Source organism: Zophobas morio, unplaced genomic scaffold (assembly GCF_036711695.1).
Source record: "Zophobas morio isolate AGI-343-1 ecotype UQ-CSIRO unplaced genomic scaffold, CSIRO_AGI_Zmor_V1 ptg000006l, whole genome shotgun sequence".
NCBI lineage: Eukaryota > Metazoa > Arthropoda > Insecta > Coleoptera > Tenebrionidae > Zophobas > Zophobas morio.
This window is the reverse complement of record NW_026972111.1, coordinates 4,511,994-4,538,100: the sequence shown is the minus strand read 5'-3', so window position 1 is coordinate 4,538,100 and position 26,107 is coordinate 4,511,994. Positions and strand designations below refer to the sequence as shown.

The 26,107-nt window shown below is 31.6% G+C and overlaps 1 protein-coding gene across 5 annotated transcripts in view; it reads right to left on the bottom strand.

The window, feature by feature from the left end:
• The window catches only part of LOC135123375 (cGMP-dependent protein kinase, isozyme 2 forms cD4/T1/T3A/T3B-like), a 368,990-nt gene that overhangs the window by 58,833 nt on the left and 284,050 nt on the right, over window positions 1-26,107 (bottom strand). For 4 of the 5 annotated variants that reach the window (XM_064047976.1, XM_064047974.1, XM_064047975.1 and 1 more), the window contains exon 3: window positions 20,656-20,822. In XM_064047976.1, coding sequence (XP_063904046.1) covers window positions 20,656-20,822 — 167 coding nt within the window. Of the gene's footprint in view, window positions 1-3,703; window positions 3,833-20,655; window positions 20,823-26,107 lie in introns of those variants that run through there. The other variant, XM_064047973.1, reaches the window with a different exon arrangement.

The window sequence follows — 26,107 nt, the reverse complement described above, 5'->3', positions numbered from 1 at the left end:
GACAAGGTCCGCGAGATTCTTTCAAACTACTTTAAAAACAAAATACAAGGGGTCTCAGAGATTCTGTCATATTACTTTAAAAATCAGAAACAAAGGGCCGTCAAGATTTTTTCAGATTGCTTTAAAAACAAGGCAAGGGTTCCCCGAGATTCTTTTAAACCACTTCAAAAATAAAGCAAAAGGGTTGCCCTAGATTCTTTCAAACTACTTCAGAAACCAGGCACATGAGGTCCCCGAGATTTTTTCAGATTACTTCTAAAATATTACAAGGGATCCCGAAACTTTTTCCACTACTTCAAAAACTAAACACAAGAGGTGCCCGAGATTCTTTCAAACTACTTCAAAAACAAAACATAAGGGGCGTTCGAGATTCTTTCATGCTTCTTCAAAAATCAGACACAAGGGGTCCCTCAGATTCTTTCAAACTAAGTACTTCAAAAACAAAACTACAAGAGGTCCCCGAGATTCTTTCAAATTACTTCAAAAACAGAACACAAGAATCTCCGAGATTCTTTCAAACTACTTCAAAAACAAGACATAATGGGCGTTCGAAATTCTTTCATGCTTCTTCAAAAATCAGACACAAAGGGTCGTTGAGAATTTTTTAGATTGCTTTAAAAATATGACAAGGGATCCTGAGATTCTTTCAAATTAAGTACTTCAAAAACAAAACTACAAAAGGTCCCCGAGATTCTTTCAAACCACTTCAAAAACAAAACATAAGGGGCGTTCGAGATTCTTTCATGCTTCTTCAAAAATCAGACACAAGGGGTCCCTGAGAATTTTTCAGATTGCTTTAAAAATAAGACAAGGATCCTGAGATCCTTTCAAACTAAGTACTTCAAACACAAAACACAAGAGGTCCCCGAGATTCTTTCAAATTACTTCAAAAACAGAACACAAGAATCTCCGAGATTCTTTCAAACTACTTCAAAAACAAAACATAAGGGGCGTTCGAGATTCTTTCATGCTTCTTCAAAAATCAGACACAAGGGGTCCCTGAGATTCTTTCAAACTAAGTACTTCAAAAACAAAACTACAAGAGGTCCCCGAGATTCTTTCAAATTACTTCAAAAACAGAACACAAGAATCTCCGAGATTCTTTCAAACTACTTCAAAAACAAGACATAATGGGCGTTCGAGATTCCTTCATGCTTCTTCAAAAATCAGACACAAAGGGTCGTTGAGAATTTTTTAGATTGCTTTAAAAATATGACAAGGGATCCTGAGATTCTTTCAAATTAAGTACTTCAAAAACAAAACTACAAAAGGTCCCCGAGATTCTTTCAAACCACTTCAAAAACAAAACATAAGGGGCGTTCGAGATTCTTTCATGCTTCTTCAAAAATCAGACACAAGGGGTCCCTGAGAATTTTTCAGATTGCTTTAAAAATAAGACAAGGATCCTGAGATCCTTTCAAACTAAGTACTTCAAACACAAAACACAAGCGGTCCCCGAGATTCTTTCAAATTACTTCAAAAACAGAACACAAGAATCTCCGAGATTCTTTCAAACTACTTCAAAAACAAAACATAATGGGCGTTCGAGATTCTTTCATGCTTCTTCAAAAATCAGACACAAAGGGTCCTTGAGAATTTTTTAGATTGCTTTAAAAATATGACAAGGGATCCTGAGATTCTTTCAAATTAAGTACTTCAAAAACAAAACTACAAAAGGTCCCCGAGATTCTTTCAAACTACTTCAAAAACAAAACATAATGGGCGTTCGAGATTCTTTCATGCTTCTTCAAAAATGAGAGACAAGAGGTCCCTGAGATTTTTTTAGATTACTTTAAAAACAAGAAAAGGATCCTCCGAGATTCTTTTAAATCACTTCAAAAATAAAGCAAAAGGGTTGCGCGAGATTCTTTCAAACTACTTCAGAAACCAGACACAAGTGGTCCCCGAGATTTTTTCAATTTACTTCAAAAACAATATAAGGAATCCCAAAACTTGTTCAAAGTACTTCAAAAATAAAATAAAAAGATTCCCCGAGATTCTTTGAAATTGGTTAAAAAAACTAGACATAAAAAAACTCCAAGATTCTTCCAAACTAGTACTTCAAAAATTCGGCACAGACGGTCCCCGAGATTCTTTCAAATTATTTCAGGATTCACAAAAAAAATTGCAATAGGGTCATCGGTGATAAAATATTTTGTGGAGAGATAAATAAAAGCACGTGCTTAGTTGTGGTATAAAATAACTTGAGTCTCGATATACAGACAGTTTATAAAAAATTAAAATGTTACAAATTTCATTTTTTATCCCTTTCTTTTTTATCAAATATTTTCCATATTTGAAGTCGATAGTTCTTGGCATTTGTACTCTTTTGAGACACATCGACTTGTAAAAACATATACTGTTTGAAAAAACTTAAAAGGGATACATATTTGAAAATTGTAACGCTTTAAAATTTTTGTATAACACTCCGTATATTACAATTTCATTTAATTTATACTGCAACAGAGTACGTACCTCTGTTTATCTCTCCATAAAATGCAACAAAGATATTAAAAATAACCTTACGAATTTTATGTTGCCAAAAAAAAAAAAATAAAGAAAATTGAAATAACCTGCCAACGTCGTATCGGAATTTCAAAAATAAACTATGGTATGTTAAAATATATAGGGTGGTGAAATTGCTTTTTACTTTGTTATAATTCTTTGCATACTAAAACTCAGTTTTGTTGATATGTTTTTTTTTATCCACCCATAAAATATATTTTTGTTAATTTCTAGTGTCAAAAGTTTCAAATTATGAAACACAACACTGTGTAATTGTAAGTAATTTTCGAACTTTTTTTTCTATATATATTTTGACTCGCCCTGTATATTAATTTATTAACACAACAACACTAGTGTGTTATTAGACTTTTATTTCATCAATTCATTTATAAGTAAAATTTATATTTGAAAACTAGAAGTGGGTCATCATTTTTGTGGAAAAGATGACTAAAATCTATTTTTTAATATTTGTAAGTATGATTCAGTTTTAGGCCTTGCCAAATTTGAAAAAAGTCTTACTACAAATCCTTCGAAATAAATGGTGACTCTTTTTTTAAAGAAAAGTCATACGGCAACAAAGCACAACTAAAATTATTTTTTCGTATTCTATAAGCTGCAGAACGCCAATAAAACGTCAAGCTATCTATCTTAAAACAATTATTATTATTATCCACAAAGTCAAACAAAATTTGGACCCGATTTATCTAAATGTGTGTACTTTTCTACAAGATACTACGAATTTCCCTGAATATTATTACCAAAAATGACAGACATCCTAGAAGCTTGTGGATTCTAGCCAACTCGGAGTAAATTTTTTCACACCCTAGTTTACACCAAGTTCTCGCTTAATACTATATTTAGTATTCTTTGATAAAATTTTAGGGCTAAATACCAAACCCAACAACACCAAATACCCGACCAAGTAACCGCTGCATACAATAGCAATCCAAAACAACCACAACCACACTTCCTCCCTGTGTCAGCCCATCGCCATCGCCCGGATTCACTGCATTTTTCGCACGAGTACCACTGGCCCCGATACTTTCACTCCATCGCAAAAACCCGATATTTATAAATCGAATGTGTGTCACCGATTGTTTACTTCTTCGTCAGCCCTAAAATCTACCAACCCCAACGCCATCGTCGAGTACGCCAGCGCCAGCAGCAGCACCCGGAAACCGCATTTCGGCATGCTTACACTTTTTCGCTGGAAATGTCTTCGGATGCGGAACTACATTTCACGTTTTTCGCGCACGAGGTCTACGGTGAAGCGTGCGAGCGCGAGACCGTCGCCGAACACTTCTGGACGGTGACTGAGCAGGAAACCCGGCTGCAGGAAAGTAGGGGACAGCAGAACAGCCTTCGGTGATGGCGCGGATTGAATGCGTGTGACGTCAGGGTGTCTTGCAGTTTTCCGTGAGAGAAGTGTAACGCGCGGAGTGCGGCAGGAAGGAGCTGCGAAGGTTTTTTGGCGTGGCTGGGATTGATGGGGGCTTAATGGGTTTGGATAACTAGCTGGGAACGAACGTTTAGTGGCGAGAACCTGTAAAACTGCATTTCCTGCGAGCTGACTTTTATTTTCGTTTCGGTGTGGTGTTAGCAGCTTTACGAGATCGTGTCTAATAATTAATTTCATATTCAATGTAACCACATAAAAATTTTTAATTAAGTTGTTATCTAATCTAAAAAGGCTATATGTAAGTTCCAGAAATAATTCATTTAGAAATTTTTTGTAATTTTCTGGACAAAATTCGAGCTTCTGGTAATTTCTTTTTTTGTAGTCAAGTACGAAAAATATATACACTGACCCACTACAAGAAGGGGATTTGGTGCGCAATTTTTTTACCGAAATACCTATGTAATACTTAATTGTGTTGACTGCATTAGAACATTTTTTAATAGGGAGTAGGGAATGAGTAACTTTTACTGTAAGATTTTGACACATCTTGTACATTTTCAGGGCTGAAAATATTTTAATTCATATAAATCTGTGTAAAAAAAAACAGACTAAGCATAATGTTTATTTCTGATAAATAAGAAAATCACAAACTGTAAAATTTCTATTGTAAATACATATATAAATATTATCCTTTCTGTCTGTCTGTCTGTCAATAGTCTGACAAAATGTATTTCGAGACGGTTTTCTACGTAAATTTTGTCATTGCCAAATAATTTCAATAAAAAATGTCAAAAATTGTTGTACTATAATAACAAAATGCGATAAAAATATGTTTCCTGACCTTACATTTACAACAACATAACCTAACATTCCTAACATAGTAACTGTTTATGGTCCTTTTCAAACTTTTTCTCTTCTTTGTCACCTTCATTAATTTTTGACACTTTTTTCCTTTTCCTTTGTTTTCTCTTTTTTACTATATTTTTTGTTTCTATTGATTATTTATTGTCATTCGCAGCTATTTCTTGTTACCATTTTGTTGCTGAATTTGTACCTTTTTGGGGCATCTTTTGTGTTCTGTTTCATGTCTTTTTTGTCCCTTTTTACCACTTTTTTACTTTTCGTGTGCATTTTCTGTCCCTCTTTTTTGTAGCTTTTATTAGACGATTTTAATACCTTTTTTTTTTGGTATTTTTTTTGGGTTTATGTTCATTTCGTGTTTTTTCTGATTTTGTGGAGTTCATTCTCTTTGTCCCTTTTTTACTGTTTTTTTGTGCAGTTCATTCTTCATCGTACCTGTTTTGCTTTTGTATATGTTTTACCCTTTCAGTGTTTTTTGTCGTCTGTCTGTCTGTCTTCGTCTGTGTGTTGCCTGTCTGTCATCTGTCTGTCTGTCGTTTTTAATTAGATAGAAAATTACCGAAACTACAGGACCAATTGCTGTCAAATTTTATATTTATTCTTCCACAATGTGATGACGTCACGTGAAATTTTGCATAGTTACTGTTTATGGCCCCTTTCAAACTTTTTGTCTTCTTTGTCACTTTTCTTAATTTTTGTCACTTTTTTCTTTTTCCATTTTGTGCTTTTTATTCCTCTATTTTCCCTTTTTTGCCCTCTTTTTTGTTTCTATTGATTATTGATTGTCATTCGCAGCTTTCTTGTTACCTTTTTATTGCTGACTTTTTGACCAAAAATGAAAGATTTTGTTTCCTCTGCACCGATTACCAACAAGCTTGCTAGATTTTAATGACCAAATGGTACGTCGAAAATATACTGAGATCAATAAAAACACGATTAAAGCAGCCTTGAGACGAAAATTCTATCAAAGACGAATACACAAAAATCCATGGCTGCTTTTGATCGGGTTTTATTGCTTTTTCGGTATATAACAATACAGTTTTTGAGAGAAAAAGGACAATGAAATGGAGAAAAGAGCTGGGTTTAACTTCTTATAGGCAAGCAGTAGCCCTCCTCAGGGCTCACTCACCTCTTCTTCATTCTAATGACAACTCTTCATATTGCCCCGCCCACCCGCTCTCTGTTTTCTTATAGGGTAAATCATTTGCCAAAATCAGTCATATCTTAGGAGGTACTAGCCCCGCCCATTCACCCTATATTTTCTTAGAGGGTAAATAATTTGCCAAAATCAGTCTTATCTCAGCAAGTATTAGCCCCGCCCACCCACCCATTCTATTCTTCCAGGGAATGTGATTTTCCAAAATCACTCTTATCTTAACAGGTACTAGGCCCGCCCACCCACCCTCCCTCTATTTTCTTAGAGACTATATCATTTGCCAAAATCAGTCTTATCACAGCAAGTACTAATTAAAATCATTTGCATATACACATTTAGGTACTTCATGCCGAAATTTATATTAGCAATTTTGACAATTTTTTAACTTTTGTTAAAGTACTGAAGTTTGAAAATTTAAGTTCTTGTACACGAAAATAAATTCAATAGGACAAAATCTTAGCTTCTGGTGATGTCTCTTCTTGTAGTCATTCAAGTACGAAAAATATATAGACTGTCCCACTACAAAAAGAGCAATTTTTTTAAATAAATATCTATGTAATATTTAATTAATTAAAACATTTGTTGACTGTATTAAAACATTTTTTAATAGTGAGCAGGGAGTGAGTAACTTTTACTGTAAGATTTTGGACATCCTGTACATTTTCAGGGTTGAAAATATATATTTTACTTCATAAAACTCTGTGTACGAAATACAGACTAATAAGTATAATGTTTATATTTTGATAAATATAAAAAAATATTATACTTTTTTTCTGTCAATAGTCTAACATAATTTATTTCAAGCCGGTTTTCTATGCCAACCATTGTTCTTCTATAATAACAAAATGCGATAAAAATATGTTTCCTGCGACAATGTTTACGTTTTCGTCAGATTTCCTAACCTTACAGTTAAAACAACATAACCTAACATTCCTAACAAGAAAACATGAAAGCTTTTGATTCCTCTGCAACGACTACCAGCGAGCTTGCTAGATTTTAATGACCAACCGTACGTCGAAAATATACCGAGAGATTAAGAAAAACACGATAAAAGCAGCCATGGATTTCAACTCAAACTTTCGAATTGACGGCAATCTGACAAGGTGAAAATTCTATCAAAGACGGATTCTCAAAAATCCATGGCTGCTTTAGATCGGGTTTTATTGCTTTTTCGATATTAACAAAACAGTTTTTGAGAAAAAGGAAAAAAATCTCGGATTCTCAAATAACATTTTTCGAGAAAAATAATGACTTTCCTACTTTTTGGTATTAAGATCTTACACACGTTAGAGATGCAGATAGCATGTGCTTAAAAAAAAATGTTAAAATTGTTTAGCGTTCATTTGTTTTTGTATACGATGTTCAACTTTTTTTAAATGACAATGAAATGGAGAAAAGAAAAGGGGAGAGGGGGCTGGGTTTAGCCTTTTTTTATAGAGTTTTATAAGCAAGCAGGAGTCCTGCTCACCTAACTCTTCTTCATTCTAGTGACTACTTTTGATATTGTTCACTTTTATCTTAGCAAATACTAGTCCCGCCCACGCCCCCTTTATTTTCTTAGATAGTATATAATTTGATAAAATCTTAGTAAGTACTAGCCCCGCCCATCCGCCCATTATATTCTTAAAGGGATGTCATTTGCCAAAATCAGTCTTATCTCAGCAAGCACTAACCCCACCCACCCACCCGTTATATTCTTCAAGGCAATGTGATTTTCCAAAATCAGTCATATCCTAAGAAGTACTAGCCCCGCCCACCCGTCCTAATTTTTCTTGGCGAGTATATCATTTGCTAAAATCAGTCTTATCGTAGCAAGTGCTAGCCCCGCCCACCCGCCCATTATATTCTTAGAGGGAGTGTCATTTTCCAAAATCAGTCATATCTTAAGAAGTACTAGCCCCGCCCACCCGCCCTTTATTTTCTTAGAAGGTAAATCATTTACCAACATCTTATTTTAGTAAGAACTAGTAAATCGCAGATAAATAAAAATATGGGCTTTACTGTTTTTTTTAACCCTTCCAGTTTTAAGAAAATTGGAATAACTTGGCAACATCGAATCAAAATTTTGAAAATACACTATGGTGTAAAAACCTAAGAACAAGTCGAGTAGAATATGTAAAAATATATAGGGTATTCAATTTGAAAAAACATTGTTGGTGTTAGGCCTTAAAAAAAGAACACTCTGTATAGCTGCAAATAATTTTAGTACGCGGTCCTTGAAGAATTATACAAATTTAGTCTTTGGCTTTCTTCCGACCTAGACTTGTATGATTTGTTGAGTAGTATATACTAAAATTATTTTCAAATATACATGGAGTGTGTTGTATTTTTGAAAATGAGGTTTTTCAAAAAAGGATCTGTTTTGCAATATTTTATGGAGATATAAAAAGAGTTCCACGCCTTATTATAGTATCAATTATATTAAATTTTAATATACAAACTGTTCATAAAAAATTAATTACCGTATTTTATTACTGCACCTTATTCTAAACAAAAACCAGAATAAGATGCAGTAATAAAATACAGGATGTTCTATTTGAAAAAAAACAAATAGATACTGATGTTTGGAAATTGCTATAATTTATTTTTAACAAACACTGTATATTAAAACCAAATTTAATTCGCACCACAATCAAGCCCGTATTTTTTATTTATCTCTCCACAAAATATTGTAACCCAAATTTTAAAAATAACCCTACTGCGAGAAAACTTTTATATAGGGGTATAGGGCATTCTATTTGAAAAAAATAAATTTTGTGTTACGCCTTAAAAAAACAATACTCTGTATAGCTGAAAATAATTTTAGTACATGGTCCTCGAAGAACTGTACAACTTTGGTCTTTGACTTTTTTTATTTCTAATAACTGGTGAGATGTCGTGGAGCGCGCGTTTAGTGACTCACCCTGTATATAAAATGAATCAATAATTATTAAAAAAAGAAAAAAGGTCACCAACTTAATTTGTATGGTTGTTTGAGTAATATACATTAAAATTATTTTCAACTATACAGAGTGTTCTATTTTTGAAGCATTACGAGAACTGAGCTTTTTCAAAAAAGGACAACCTAGATATCTTTACATGTTATTATTGGCCTCTTAATTGGCTTTATAATTATAACCGTAGTTTATTTTTCAATGCGACGTTGCCACGTTATTCCAATTTTCCCGAAATTTTTTAGCAATACTTATTTTAAAATTTGTCTTACAACATTTCCCGAAGAGATAAAGCAAGAGTCTTCTTACAATACAATAAAAAAAAATCCAAAATATTAAAATTTTGAAACATGGACATTTCAATTTTTTGAAAATTTTGTTTTTCTTTTTTATTAAATATTTTCTATATTCAAATGTTAGTTCTTCCGTTTTTTTACGTTTTTGAGAGACAGCAACATGTTGGAAGGAAGAGAACAAAATAGAGTAACATGTAGTATTATTTAAAATACAGGTGTTCCTAATATTTAAAAAACTGAAATGTCGATATTCGAAAATTGTAACATTTTATTTTTTTTATAAACACTCTGTATACTAATATTTTATTAAATTGATACCGCAATAAAGCGAGTACCTCTGTGTATCCCTCCAAAAAATATTGCGGTAGGTAGAAATCGATATACAGGGTAGTATATTAAAAAAAAACTAATATAACTGTGAAGTACTCAATGAACCATATTACTTTTTCTTCTAAACATTTAATAATTAATAAGATATCAAAGAAGGCGCACTTCGTGATCCACCCTGTACATACAAACAACTTTGACTTTTTTCTGTCTTTAATAATAAATTAATGAATTATTTAATTAAAACAGTTAAATTAACTACATTCAAATGATAATTTTTATTTATTGTTTAAATTGTTTTATTTTCGACGAACAATGGCACCAGCAAAATTGCAATTATTTTGCCATCAGTTACCATTAAATTAAGGATTGTATTGTTAATAACCATACAAAAATTATTAAATCAATCTCGTGTGGTCAGTGTCTAAATGGGTTTGAATGAGGGATGATGTAGAGAGTAGGTTTACATACCATATAATCGAAAAAAAATTCTCTAGTAGGCCGTGCAGATTATTTTTAAAACAATGGCAGCTATTGATAGTCATTTGACCGTAACTGTCAAAATGAATAAGGAACACAAAATAAATTGCAATTAAAAAAAAATAAGAAAAGTCAACCAACATTTGTTACTCGCGTTAGGCGGATTCATAAACCAAAAGTATAGGACTATCTAAATTCTTTGGAAAAATTTCACTAATCTAAAAACCACAGTGCTTGCGGCTTGTTATCGTTACATGTTACATAAATTCACGAACAGGATTTACACTGTTTGAAGATTATAAATCCTTTTTGTAATTTCTGGACCCGTGTTGCACCCAGCCTGGAAAATTTTAATAACTAACGTAAAATTCGGCGAACTGCGAACCCATAAACAACGCTGTCTGGTCGGTGACATCACCTTTCGGATGAACCCATTACCGACTTTTTCGTTTTGTTTGTAAAGTTAAAATTAACAATGCCTGATTAAAAACCCTATCTCCGCAAACTCCATAAAAAAATTAAAAGTCAATAAACCGAGCTAAGCGTGCGTGTCTAAACTCCGCTTTAGATGTGTCGAGGTCGTAAATCTGTTTTCCAGGCCGTGGAAATGTTCACATTAAATTTTCATCTTCATAAACATCGCTTCCGGGGCAAGTCGATCAGAAAATTGAGCGATCTGTCAAAATACAATGTTTGAGCTAACGAATCCGGTTTTAATTTTTTAATTGCGACACCAATGCTTTGCTTATGTGAAGGCCAGTAATGCAATTTTGCTAATGATTTTTGTAATGCCAAGGTGAGAGTTTTACTTGTTATCAGTAGTGGAATATTATTAAATAAATCTAGTTTTTACGTACCGCCACCTGTTTTAGCAGCAACAAAAAAATCACCAACGACGACCTTGATTGAAGTCGGTGTTACATCAAACAACTGTCACAATACGGAGCAATTAGTGTGTACACGGTACAATGACATGTGATGATAAAAATAGAGTTCCTTAATTGCGTAGGTCTTCAACTATGTATTGCATTGATCTGAATAAAATTTACATGTTTCGACGTGACGTAGCACGACAGAAGGTTACTCGAAATCGGGTAATATTTGCACTTTTACTGGTTTTTATTTAGTGAAAACCCGACTTTGTCGAGTACCTACGTGGTGACAGTGCCAAACTTTCAATAACCACATGTGGCGTACTATTAGAAAAATTAAGTACCTCTATAAATTATCAGCAATTTGAAAAGTGAAAAAACGAAAGGGAACGTCCAGTTTCACTTTTAGTGCAATTAAATTGCGTGTGGAACTCTCGAATTTGGTACCTCCTAAAACGGATTCTGTTGTTTTGGTACTGTAGCGGTACCGCCAATTTCCACAATACAACCGTACCTATACCGAGAAATATGTTTCTATGGTTTCCTCAGTGACATAATATCCGGCCGCATCAACTTTACAACCAGAAAAACCACTCAATTTTTTCTCCTACTCAGCGTGACAGTTGCAAAATTGCGATAAAAGAGGCAATAGGGTCATTTATAACTTTTATAATGAAGAGTATTGCGGCAAGTCTTGATGTAACCTAATCACCGTTTTCTGTCATGCAACGATATTTCATTTTGTAATAAATTATAGTGTAGGATCGTCACCGTGCAATTTTCGTTTCGAATATAAATTTCCACTTTATTGAAAATTGAAGGCTGGAGTAATGTGGCAACAACTCCAATTACGGACCGATTTGTCTTTAATTGGGGCATGGGTTTTCGTTCCATGCTGAACCAAGTTCTAAATCCAAAAGGTACGATTTTTTCCTTTTGTTTGTTCGGCCTGTGGGAACCGTAATGTACAATGATTAACGGGGCTTTTATCTGAGCATAAATGCAACTACATTGTATTCATTTATGCTTATGATGCATTTATAATACTCGGTATTGTTTATGCTGCTTTCAAACAAGAGAAATCAAAACTTTGATGACTTTCAAAATTTTATGATGTAGAGGTTAGTGAATATGGATTTCGTTACTGGAGTGTCTTGGAATAATAACTAGTTGGATTGTGCAAGCGCGGATCCCAGCCATGGTCTGTTTCGTTTCAAAAATGTCCAAAAGGTCGAAGTTTAAGTAACTGCTTTTTTCCGGTTGTTAATTGTCGTGGATGTTGAAAGCATCCGTCACACGAAATCGTACTTGGATAATTTAACTGGTTGGTGATTGAGGAGTACCTGGAATCGAATCATTAATCAAACCTTGAAGCAATCTCCAAGTGAAGAAGAGAAAAATCTTTCGACAGATTATATACACTAGACTCGCATTTGGTCACTTTGATCCGTGTAAACGATTTTCTGTAATGATCAACAACTACTCCGTGTTAGTAAGGGGTACATTTGGTTGTCAATTTTAGCACACAACGAACTGGGTTTCGAACACCTGAAAAGCGGTGTATTCATTTTCAACTACATATAGTAATCGAGTCCATCGGGCGACTGGTTATTTTCATATTTCCTCGACGTTTCATGTGTCGATTTTTATTAGACACGTAATCTCCGACTCTACTGGACCGATTCTCGTCGCATTTTGTATGTATATTAGGAATGTATAATCTAATATAAATTTGGCTGATAATCATCACAAACATTGCATAATTAACACTACTAAATTATGTGAAATAATATCTTCCTGTACTTGTGGTTTCTGAATCTATCTTGATTTTCTTTATTATTAATATTTGTGTATTGTTTAATCCGTCTTGTTCTTTACGGATATAGCACACAACCGACTTACAGCTGACGGGGGGCAGTGGTCAAATAAATTTAATAAAATTAATCGCTCAATTTTTCGATAAATTGGTTTTGGGATTTTTCAATTTTTCGATTCTTCAAATTCACGATTTTTTTTATTTTCGATTTCTCGATTTTTGCATTTTTCGATTTCTCAATTTTCCGATATTTCAATTTTACGATCCTTTAATTTTTGATTTTTCAATTTTCCATTTTTGTTATTTTTAAATTTTCGATTTTTCAATTTTTCTGTTTTTTCTTTCTGGATTTTCCATTTTTCAATACTCTAGTTTTAGAATATTTCAGTATTTTGATTCTTCAGTTTTTCAATTTTTAATTCCCCGATTACTTTTTCAATTCTTCAATTTTTAGTTTTTCGATACTTCAGTTTTGGAATTTTTCAATATTTCAATTCTTCAATTAATTGACGTTTCCATTTCTCGATTTTTCAGTTTTTTAATTCTTCAATTTTGCGAATTATCAATTTCTCAATTATTCGATTTTTTGACTTTTCGATTTCTTCCACATTTTAGTTTTTCGATTTTTTAAACTTTAATTCTTTCAAATTCTCTATTTTTGAATTCCTCAATTTTTCAGTTCGTCGAATTTTTAAAGCTTAAATTTTACAATTTTTTGATTTTTCGATCTTTCAAATTTGCAACTTCTCGGTTTTAGATTTTACGGTTGATTCATTTTTCGATTTTGAAAATTTTTGATTTCAATTTTGCGAATTTTCGGTTTTTTAATTTTTCGATTTTTGGATTACTTAATCGAGTTTTCAATGTTTCAATTTTTCGATTGTTCAATTTCCCGATTTTTTAAATTTTCGTTTTTTAATTTTTCGGCAGTTGCAATTTTCCAATTTATAGATTATTTAAATTTTGGATTTTGCGATTTTTAAAGATTTTCTTTTTTTTTAATTTTTTAACTTTTCGATTTCTGGATCTTTCAATTTTTTCATTCTTCAATTTTTCTTCGAGTTTTCAGTTTTTCAATTCTTTATTTCTTACTATTTACGTTTCGATTAGTTAATTTTTCGATCTTTTTGTTTTACAATTTCCCAGTAATTCGATTCTGCAGGTTTTTTTTCGATTCTTTAATTTATCTTCGATTTTTCAGTTTTTTGATATTTCAATTTCAGGATTTTTTAGTTTTTTTATTCGCTTTCTCGATTTTTTCCAACTTTTAATTTCTCGATATTTGAATAATTACTTCAATACTTGTGTCGATTTCTTAATTTTTAAATTTTTCGACATTTTAGTTTTTCGATTTTTAAAATTTTTTCGGAATCTCAATTTTTGAGTTCAATTTTTCAATTCTTCGAATTATTAATGCTTAGATTTTTAAATTTTTTGAGTTCTCGACCTCTCGATTTTTCGACTTCTCTTTTAGATTTTACAATTTTTTAATTTTTTGATTTTTAAAATTTTTGATTTCGATTTTTCAATTTTTCGGTTTTTAATTTTTTCGACTTTACATAGTTTCGATGTTTCAATTTATCGGTTTTTCAATTTTTCAACATTTCAATTTTTGTAATTCTTCAATTTTTCGATTACTTAATTCTTAGATTTTAAATTTTTCGATTATTTAAATTTTGGATTTTGCGAAATCTCAAATTTTCGTTTTTTTTTTAATTTTCCAACTTTTCGATTATACGATTTTTTGATTTCTCGATCTTTCGAGTTCTCGATTTTAGATTTTACGGTTTCTCAATTTTTGGGTTTTCAAGTTTTTCGTTTCTAAAATTTTTGTATTTTAATATTCTTGGATTTTTGAACTTCTTAATGTTTCTTTTGTTCAATTTCACGGTTTTTCGATATCTCAATTTTTCGATTTTTCAGTTTGTAGCCTTTTTCAAAATAAAATTTTTCAATTTTTCATTCCTGGATTTTTTCATTCATCTATTTTCCAATTTTTTGACATTTCAGTTTTAGCATTTTTTATGTTCCAGATTTTTCGGTTTTTAAATTTTTCGATTTCTGGATTATCTAAACGAGATTTCAATGTTTCAAATTTTCGGTTGCCGAATTTCCCGATTTTTCAACTTCTAGATTTTTAATACGCCACTTTTATATGCAACTTCGACTTCTCGCTCTTTTGATGTTTGAATTTCTCGATGTTTTAATTTTTCGGTTTTTTGATTTGTCAAGTTTCCGACTGCTTAATTTTTCAACATTTCAATTTTTGGGATTTTTCAATTTTTCGATTTTTTTAAATTTTGGATTTTGCGATTTCCCATTTTTCGTTTTTTTTTTTCGTTTTTCAGTTACCCGATTTCTAAATTTTTTAGTTTTTAAAATTATTCGATTATTCGATTTTTTGATGTTATGATTTTTCAGTTTGAAGTTTTTCAATTTTTCGGTATTTAAATTTTTTGATTTTTTAATTGTTCGATTTTTCAATTTCTTAATGTTTCGTTTGCTCAATTTCACAATTTTTGGATTTTTCAGTTTGTCGATTTTTTTAAATTTAACATTTTTCAATTTTTCATTTTTTAATTTTTTGATTTTTCGATTTAACGTACGCTATTTCAATTGTTCGGTTTTTCGACTTTTCGATTCCCGAATTTTTTGACATTTCAATTTTAGGATTTTTCAATTTCCCGATTTTTCAGTTTTTCGATTCTTCAATTTTTCGATTTTTTTTTAAATTTTCTCAATTTCTCGTTTTTTTTTCGTTTTTCAGTTAAGCGATTTCTAAATTTTTTAGGTTTTTAAATTTTTACATTTTTCAACTTTTGATTAAGTATACGATTTTTTGATGTTATTGATTTTTTAATTTTTCGATTTTTCAATTTCTTAATGTTTCGTTTGCTCATTTTCACAATTTTTGGATTTTTCAGTTTGTCAATTTTTGCCCATTTAACATTTTTCAATTTTCATTTTTCAGTTTTTTGATTTTTCGATTTAACGTATTTTTCAATTATTCGCTTTTTCGGCTTTTGGTCTTTTCAATTTTTCGATTTCCCAATTTTTTGATATTTCAATTATAGGATTTTTCAATTTTTCGATTTTTTTTAAATTTCGGATTTTGCGATTTCCCATTTTCTCGTTTTTTTTCGTTTTTCAGTTACCCGATTTCTAAATTGTTTAGTTTTTAAAATTTTTCGATTTTTCAAGTTTTCGATTATACGATTTTTTGATGTTATGAGATCTCGATATTCGATTTTTCGAGTTTCCGGTCTTAGACTTTACAATTTTTGAATTTTTAATTTTTTTACCTTCTTAATGTTCATTTGCTCAATTTCATAATTTTTGGATTTTTCAATTTTTTCAAACTTACAATTTTTTAAATTTTCAGTTTGAATTTTTTCATTTTTCGATTTCTAGACTTTTCAATTTTTCGATTTCCCATTTTTTTGGTTTCTGTTTTAGGATTTTTCAATTTCCTGATTTTTCAGTTTTTCCATTTTTCAATTTCCCGATTTTTCAATTTTTGATTTTTTAATTTTTCGGTTTTTCAATTTCTTAATATTTCGTTTGCTCAATTTCACAATTTTTGGATTTTTCAGTTTTGTCAATTTTTTCAAATTTGACGTTTTTCAATTTTTTAATTTTTTGATTTTTCGATTTAACGTACGCCATTTCAATTATTCGCTTTTTCGACTTTTGGACTTTTCAATTTTTCGATTTCCCAATTTTTTGACATTTCAATTTTAGAATTTTTCAAATTCCCGATTTTTCAGTTTTTCGATTCTTAAATTTTTCAATTGCTCAGTCTTTCGATTTTTCAGTTTTTTCAAATTAAAATTTTTAGATCTTTCAGTTTAACGACTACATTTTTTTGATGTTTCGGTTTCACTATTTTTAAATGTTTTTATATTTCAACTTTAAGATTTCTCGGTTTTTCGATTCTTTTAAATTTTGGATTTTGATTTCCCAATTTCTCGTTTTTTTTTTCGATTTTTCAGTTACCCGATTTTTAATTTTTTTAGTTTTTAAAATTTTTCGATTTTTCAACTTTTTGATTGTACGATTTTTTGATGTTATGATAATTGGATATTCGATTTTTCGAGTTTCCGGTCTTGGACTTCGGTTTTTAAATTTTTCGATTTTTCAACTTCTTAATGTCTCGTTTGCTAAATTTCACAATTTTTGGATTTTTCAGTTTATCAATTTTTTCAAATTTATAATTTTTCAGTTGTTCACTTTTTTTAATTTTTTTATTTTTCGATTTAACACTATTTCAATTATTCGGCTTTGGACTTCTGGACTTTTGAATTTTCCGATTTCCCAATTTTTTGACATTTAAGTTTCAGGATTTTCCAATTTTTCGATTTTTCAATTTTTTTAGATTAAAATTTTTACATTTTTCAATTTTTCGATTCTACAATTTTTCGAAATTTCGTTTCCTTATTTTTAAAGGGTTTAAAATTTCAACTTTTTGATTTCTCATTTTTTCAAGTTTTCGATTTCTGAAATTTTTCAACATTTTTCATTTTTGCATTTTCCTGTTTTTCTAGTTATTTCTCGGTTTTTTGATTTTTCGGCTTTTCGATTTTCCAATTTTTCGATTTTTAAATTTTTCGATTTTTTAAATTTTGGATTTTTCGATTTCTAAATGTCTCGGTTTTTTTGATTTTTCAGTTAGCGGATTTTTTAATTTTTTACTTTTTAAAATTTTTCGATTTTTCAACTTTTCAATTATACCATTTTTTGATGTTATGATTTCCCGATCTTCGATTTTTCGGCTTTTCGGTTTTAAACTTCCCGATTTTTTAATTTTTCGGTTTCTAAATTTTTTAATTTTTTAATTTTTCAATTTTTCAATTTCTTAATATTTTGTTTGACAATTTTTGGATTTTTCAGTTTTGTCAATTTTTTCAAATTTAACGTTTTTCAATTTTTTATTTTTTAATTTCTTGATTTTTCGATTTAACGTACGCCATTTCAATTATTCGGTTTTTCGACTTTTGGACTTTTCAATTTTTCGATTTCCCAATTTTTTGATGTTTCGGTTTCACTATTTTTAAATGTTTTAATATTTCAACTTTTCGTTTTCTCGGTTTTTCGATTTTTTTAAATTTTGGATTTTGTGATTTCCCAATTTCTCGTTTTTTTTTCGATTTTTCAGTTACCCGATTTTTAAATTTTTTAGTTTATAAAATTTTTCGATTTGTCAACTTTTTTATACGATTTTTTGATGTTGTGAGATCTTGTTATTCGATTTTTCAAAATTATAATTTCTCAAATTTTCATTGCTAATTTTTTCGTTTTTCGATTGAACGCTATTTCAATTTTTTGACTTCAGTTTAGGATTTTCCAATTTCCCGATTTTTCAGTTTTTCGATTTTTCAATTTTTCGACTCTACAATTTTTTGATGTTTCGGTTTCCCTATTTTTAAATTTTTTAATATTCCAACTTTTCGATCTCATTTTTTCAAGTTTTCGATTTCTGTATTTTTCAATATTTCATTTTTATAATTTTTCCAAAAAAAATAGCGAAATTTGTTGGGCTGTAGTTCAGGGACAAGGGAAGTTCTGTCGAAATAAGCTTCGACCAATTTTTTATTTTAAGTGTTGGTTTTGAAAACAAATCTTAACCAATTTTAAGACGGAAACTGGTAATATTGCAACGACGAAAGGTTTAATAAATAAAAAAGCCATCATTTTCTGAAAAACAAAGGTTAAACTGATTTTTTTTGAAGCATTGAAATTTAGTAGATAGATTTATTTTCAAATTAGAAACGAAATTTTACTAAATTAAGACGTAAAGAAAAGTTTGTATTCATTTTTTGAACTTAAAAATTGAAATAACGATTTCTGTTTTTCATTAAATAATGTAAAAATAATAAACGGCACCAACGAAACAGTGTTGGAATTTTTTTTTCCATAAACCTTTGAATGTCAACAGCGCCCTCTGATGGATAAGTACCACACCACGTTATGAATCTTCCCTAGTTGAACTCTACTGTTTTCCGCCACTCCACCACGATTTCTCGTTTCATTTTAGAACACGCTTTTGAGAATTATTTTAACCAATAGGGTTCTTTTTAGGTTTATAAATAGTATCATAACAAATCTGATATTTTTCTTCTACCTCAAGGTGCAACTCATTGCAGCACTTTCTTAAAATTACATGAATGAACATAGAGAAATCATTTACGAATCGAAGCAAGTGGAGAGGTCCTAAAATGAACCCCGAACCTTGGATTTTGTTTTTAACCACTTTTACTGGCACAATTTCGTTTTAATGAATTCAGTGTTAAAAACTGATCCAAATTTTAGAAGACTTTCGTATAAAACCATGACAATTAACCTATTATTCAAAAATATTTGTAAATGTTGGTAGTACTGAAGCGTAGTACGGTTTAAAACGTCATATATTCTCGTTTTCTGTGGACTGGAACGACTTTCGCAATTAATAGGTCAGGAAATATCCAAGTTTCAGAACACTTGTTAAAAATGTTTGTCATTGGCGTAGCAACAAGTTATTACCGACCTAATAATCAAAACTGGTATCAGTCTACACCTACACAACGTTTGGCTGTGATTTGTTTAACTATGACTGTAATCTTTGCTTCATTTGCTGCATTCAAGTACATACATGATAAATTACTTTTTGTATATTTTTGATTGTCATGTCTAATTGTTACTGAACAGAATTGGTTTTGAAATGGATTTTTACGAATGTTAAAATACACCTGTGGTTTATGAAACAGTCTTGTATTTTTATCCTAGGCATTCAGATTTTCCCCAAAAAATTATATAGCATGTTATAGCTCGACTTGTTCTTTCTTTTAAGGTCAGATATGTGCGGTTTATGAATCCACCTCTACTTTTAAACTTGCACAAATGGATTTTAAAAGAAAAAATCAAAATTGTGCAATAAAATTTTACCATCTACCTTAGAAACTAACTACATAAAGGCTTCTTTCAAACTTTATTGACGGTTTTATGGGACTTACTACCATTAATGGAAAGAGAATTTTGCGTACTTTCCATTTTTTTATTAAATAGCAGATTTTATTTCTTCCGAGAATTTAAACAATTTATAGTGTAGAATTGCTGATAATAAAGAATTATTAGATGTTATTAATAAAAATTAAGTCGAGTTCGTTTTTGAATGAAGCGGCACATTCGGCTTATGGTATATTATTTTAGTCTACGGGTTAGTTGGAAATCTTGATAATTAATTCTGTTAAATGACTAAAAAATATGGAATCATAAAAATAACACGAACCGATTTATTCTACAAGCTAAAATCATTATAGGTCAGTTATAACCTCGCTGCAGAAGAACTGAAGAACTCTCCAGTCTAATTTAAAAAAGCTTGTACACCTTTTCCTCAATAAAATCCTTTACATAATTTTATTTCTCCTTACATAACCCCACCTTTCAAAAGCAAAAAACCCCAACCTCTACACGGAAATGCACAGCATTACCAACGCACAAAACACATACAGTTCAAACTCCCAGCAATGATTAACGACGTCAATTCGACCCCTGGCCTTTCCGACGAACAATAAATCAAACTCAAAAAAAAATTCATTCAGAACGTATGGTGCATCTAAAAACAAACACCCTATCAACGTGACCAACAGTGAAAGTACTTGTTCGGAGCCGCCTCGTGAAAGATCAAGGTTGGTGCACATGGCAACAAGATCAGAATTCGCTTTAACTACACTTAAAAAAACAACAATGAAAAACTAACAATATAATAATAGCCGCCCGCCTTGAAAGTGTCCCCCCCTTTGGACAAATCACAAGACTCGTTTTCAACGCTCAAACTTTAAAATTAGAAAGTCCCCACTTAAACTTATTAAGTCCAATAATTCCCCAGTGTCTGTATCTTAACAGATCTGGTCGAAAGGTCAACAACTCGTGGTAACGCTTGGACTGACCACGAATATAGACACCATGCGCGATTTTCGCGTTTAACGGGTTGTATAAACACAGCATATGTGAATAACTGGCTGCATAACTCACCTTCTAGGACGTACACGATACTGCCGACATCTCCCTCTTTGATGATGAGGCTTCCGACTCGGTACGTCTCCGGGTACATGCAATCGACGATTTCTCGGATTTGGCTCGTCTCTAGGTTTTTCATGAAGTCGTTGTCCAAAATAGCAGCCTTGATGAGTTCCCGAGAACTGCAAAAAAAATGAAGATGAATGCTAGATAAAGTTGGCTAAATTAATAAACGCCCACTTCTTCACGCTCGAACTCGTGGTGTTAAAAGTGTCGATTGTCGGTTTGGGTTTGTTGTTCGAGCGCTAAATTGGATGGGTTTCTGATTGTTTTTAATTGGTTGGTTGAGGCGATGAATCAGCGTGTGAATTTTTTCGATCTGATTTAATCAATGGAAATATTTGCGTTGAGAATTGTCATTCTTGAGATTTGGTCGAGTGGAACTGCTTTATTAGTTTGAGCTGGAACCGTAACGGGTAAAAGGATAGGTGTATTGTTGGTTGCGGGCAATGATGGTAATATTCACCATATTTTTTAGGTGTAAAAGTGACTTTACTTTGTATTGTTGGATTCGCAACACTGTAGATATAATACTTCTAAATATATACAAATTTACCCTTTAAAACATGTTTACAGTTTTTTGTCGTGAAAAGAAAAGTACGTATATACAGTTGCCGCCAAAAAATTTCAGACGTCAATGTCATTCAGTCGTCAGATAGTGTGCAGCAACCTTTAGATGTTGAAGTATTTTGAAAATTTGACATTCCAGCTGTCCGAAATAATGACAGTAAAGCATAGACTACATTAAAATTTTTGACATGACAGAAAAGTGATGTTTGAAATTTTTTGTCGGAAACTGTATGCATATTAAGAAAAAAAAGGCAAACTATATATGTTAAGAAAAAAAAGTAAAAAAATAAGCCCCACTCACCCGCCCCAGTCTCAATTCTGGTGAATTTTTCATTCGTTGTCAGACCGAAGGGAAAAAAAGGCAAAATTTAAGCTCCGCCTACCCACCGCCAACTCAATTGTAATGATGTTATTCGTTGTGAATACTGAAATTCTAAAAAATTGTTGTATTTCATTTTGTAAATTGTGGAGGGGCGAGAAAAGTTCGGTCGAAACAACTTTCCACCAATTTTTTGTTCTCTTTTCTTCGATTAGTTAGTGTGGGTCTTAAAAATGTGGAAAATTGCAGATATAGGGTGTTCATAAACCGAGATGTCAATATGTGAAACATGTAATATGTTGTACTTTTTTTTATGTACACCTTGTATATTAAGATCCAATTTAATTTACACCAACATAAAGCGTATCCCTTTGTTAATCTCTCCACAAAATATTTTAAATATAAGTCTATCGCGATTTTTTTTTATGAACCTTCGACCACTAAAAAAATCAAGAAAATTGGTGTAGAATGCCTAGAAAGAGAACAATGAGAATATGCAAAAATATACAGGATGTTTTATTAAAAAAAAAACTATGTTATGTGCTATGATGAAATATGGGCGTTCAATGACTCACCCTGTATATGTACCTAGGTTCTAATTTACCTGCTTTTAAGCTTTACAAACGTATTTTATTTGCGAAATTCCGATGCAACATTGTCAGTAGTGGTGTTCTTAAAAAAATGCTAAAATATTGGGTAACATAATTTTTAAATGGTTATTTACTTTTTCTTATGTGGCACTTGCTAAGATATGACTGATTTTAGCAAATGACCTACTCGCTAAGGAAATAGTGGGTGGGTGGGCGGGGGCTAGCACCTGATAAGATAAGACTGACCTTGGCAATTGCCGCCTTCTAGAAAAATAGAGGTTGGGTGGGCGGGGCTAGTACTGATAAAGATAAGACTGAACAATATTAAGAGTGGTTATTAGAATAAAGTAGGTTTGCGGAGCTACTGCTTGCTCATAAGACTGTAGAAAATCTTACTTAACTTAAATAGTACAAAAAAGTTACAATTACCGCTTTTTTATTTTCTTTATCGCTTAGGTTCTATAAGTTCCCACTTTCACCCTAGAGAAGAATATATAATTAACCCCGCCCACCCACCCCACAAAAAAAATACGTTTTACTGTGATATCAATAAAATTGAGTCAGTAGTGGTGTTCATAACAAAAAGGCTAAAATATTAGGTAATATAATTTTTAAATAATCATTTACTTTTTCTTATGTAGCACTTGCTAAGATAAGGCTGATTTTGGCAAATGACCTACTCGCTAAGAAAATAGTGGGCGGGTGGGCGGGGACTAGAGCCTGATAAGAAAAGACTTAGCTTGGCAATTGACGCCTTCTAAAAAAACAGAGGGTGGGTGGGCGGGCCCAGTACTTACAAAGACTGAACAATATTAAGAGTAGTTGCTAGAATGAAGTAGGTGGGCGGAGCTATTGCTTGCTCATAAGACTGTAGAAAATCTTACTTAACTTAAATAGCACAAAAAAGTTACAATTGCCGTTTTTTTATTTTCTTTATAGCCTAGGTTCTATAAGTTCCGACTTTCACCCTAGAGAAGAATATATAATTAACCCCGCCCACCCACCTCACAAAAAAAAAAAAATACGTTTTACTGTGATATCAATAAAATTGAGTCAGTAGTGGTGTTCATAAAAAAATGCTAAAATATTAGGTAATATAATTTTTATATAATCATTTACTTTTTCTTACGTAGCACTTGCTAAGATAAGACTGATTTTGGCAAATGACCTACTCGCTAAGAAAATAGTGGGCGGGTGGGCGGGGACTAGAACTTGATAAGAAAAAACTAGGCTCGGCAATTGACGCCTTCTAAAAAAACAGAGGGTGGGTGGGCTGGGCTAGTACTCATAAAGATAAGACTGAACAATATTAAGAGTTTTTACTAGAATGAATAAATAGCACAAAAAAGTTACAATTGCAGCTTTTTTAGTTTCTTTATAGCCTAGGTTCTATAAGTTCCCACTTTCACTCTCCAGAAAAATATATAATTAACCCCGCCCACCCACCCCACCTCTATTTCACTGATTTGCTCAGAATGAAAAATGCATCTTATACTGAACAAAAATAAAATTAGGAAAAGGGCGGGTGGGCGGGGCTAGGACTTACTAAGATGAGACTGATTTTGGCAAATGACATACTCGCTAAGAAAATAGTGGGTGGTGGGGCTAGTACTTGATAAAATAAAATATAATTTTAAAAAAATTTAATTTTACAAGAAAATATACAGGACTTTCATTAAATGATTCGTACGTCCAAATGGGCTCTTAATTATAATGGTAACGCACGTTCAAATGTCATAATTATTCTGAGAGATGATATTTTGAAGATGTTTTAACTTGTTTCCCTCTCTTCATTGAATTGTTCGTTCTTTCCTGAAGATGCCCCTTAGAAAGTGGGTGAAACGTGGAAACCTTTGTCAAATTTCACACGGTCCAAACCCGTGAACGTCTTTATATAATTTTACATCCTTAGTGTGGTACGAATGATTGACGAATGTATTTTATTACTACATATTATTCTGTTTTTTGTTCTCTTTATTTTTGTTAAGTATTTCCTATACTTAATTAAGGTTAATAATTACTTCAATTTTTTACCGCTATAAGACCTAGGAGATATAAGGAATACGTAAACATATACTATAAACTACAGCTTTTTTTCTCATCCTGTATAACGTGCAGGTCATTCTATTTGTCCACTTGATAAAAAGTAAGGTTGGTTAAACTACCCTGCTTGGGTTTTTTGTTAAATTCGGTTGGCAGCTATGAGATTTAATTAAATTAAACTGATTGAAATTAAGCGAATAATCTTTAACTTAAGATAGAAAATTTTATTTTTATGTATCCATTCGTTCAAATTCTTTGACATTTGTAACGTTTAACCTCATCCAGGTTTTCTTCCATTTTCCCTCAAAGGCCCAAAAACACTTTACACCCAGCAACTGTCCATAATTTACACTAGAGAGTGGAAAATTACCGATAAAAGAATGGGTGTATTGTTGGTTGCGTGTTAATGATGGTTGATGGTAACATTCATGGATAGTTTTCGTGTGTAAAAGTGACTTTACCGAGGTTAGACGTTATATCTTATATGACACTTCCAGAGATATCTCATTAAAGTCCGGTTTAAATAAAATGCATAAACATTGTAGTATATAGGCAATGTTTGTTCTCACCCAACTGTTAAATCCTTTTTATTCTTCGTTAACTATGACATTTTGAAGGTTTGTAGTTGTTCAAAAACATAAAATATAACGAAAACAAATAATAACAGATATCTAAAGTAGGTACATCCAAGTGGGCTATGAGTTGTTCCGACTCTTTTGAATTGTGGAATCATAACGGTAATGCAAATTCAAATGTCATCATTATTCTGACCGATGATATATTAATTAACTAAAACCTACCATTACTAAGAAGCGGCAAATTTCAGGACACTTGATGTTTAAATAGGTTATGGTCAATAAAGAAAACATTCAATGGTATTGCCTTATCACGGAATTTGTTCTTGCATGCCAACTTATTACAGTTTTTTAACTTCATGAGTGCTTGTATAATTTAGATTTTGAAAAAACAACAAAATTTATTCGTAATTTATCAAAATTTAAGTTTTTTTTTAATTTTTCATTTAATTTCGTATCAAAACGAGTAATTCAGTAAAAATTTTGGACTAAAATAACCTGCGATGAACAAAAATCGTGCTCTAGTTGGTGCCGAATAAAAAAAATAACGTTCTTCAATAATTCTGTCAAACATTAATTACAAACAACAGTATGAATTAACAAAACACATGCGTTTTTCGCTATCTTATGTTACTTTTCACAGTGTGGTGAACACTCCCTCATGCAAATAAAGTAATGACATCAGTAACTTTTACATTCTTGGTGTGGTACCAATGATGAGAACAAGATAGGTCAGAAGCGTCATTTCCCCTAATTTTCGGTTTACTAAGCACAAAAGAACTATTTTCAACGTAAGCTTTTAAATCGCTAGTTGAAGTTGGAATACAATTTTTTTCGGTTGGTATTTCTCTAATTGCAAATATCTGAGGTTATCACAATGTTACGATGTTGTCAGTTTCACCGGAATTAATATCCGGGAGCATTAATCGCCTGGAAAACTTAACTCAATAAATTGTGACAAGAAATTTGGTGGGAAATACTGTAAAAACGAATAAAAAAAAAGATATTTCTAAATTACAACCAAGAATAATGGAAAGGTTCCACAGTATGACTTAATCTGTTTTTCTAGTCAGACATATATTGTCAGTACTGCCACTTAAGAGGATATATAATTTGACAAAATCTGTCTTTTCTGAATAACTAGAATGAAGAGGGGGTGGGTAAGCGGGACTACTGGTTGCTTATAATACTCTGTATAATAAAGCTTAACCCAGTTTCTAGTTGTTAAGTCTGATCTTAGCAAATCAGTCTTATCTAACAAAGTAGTATCCCCGCCCACCCGCCCTCTATTTTCTTAGAAGGTATGTCAT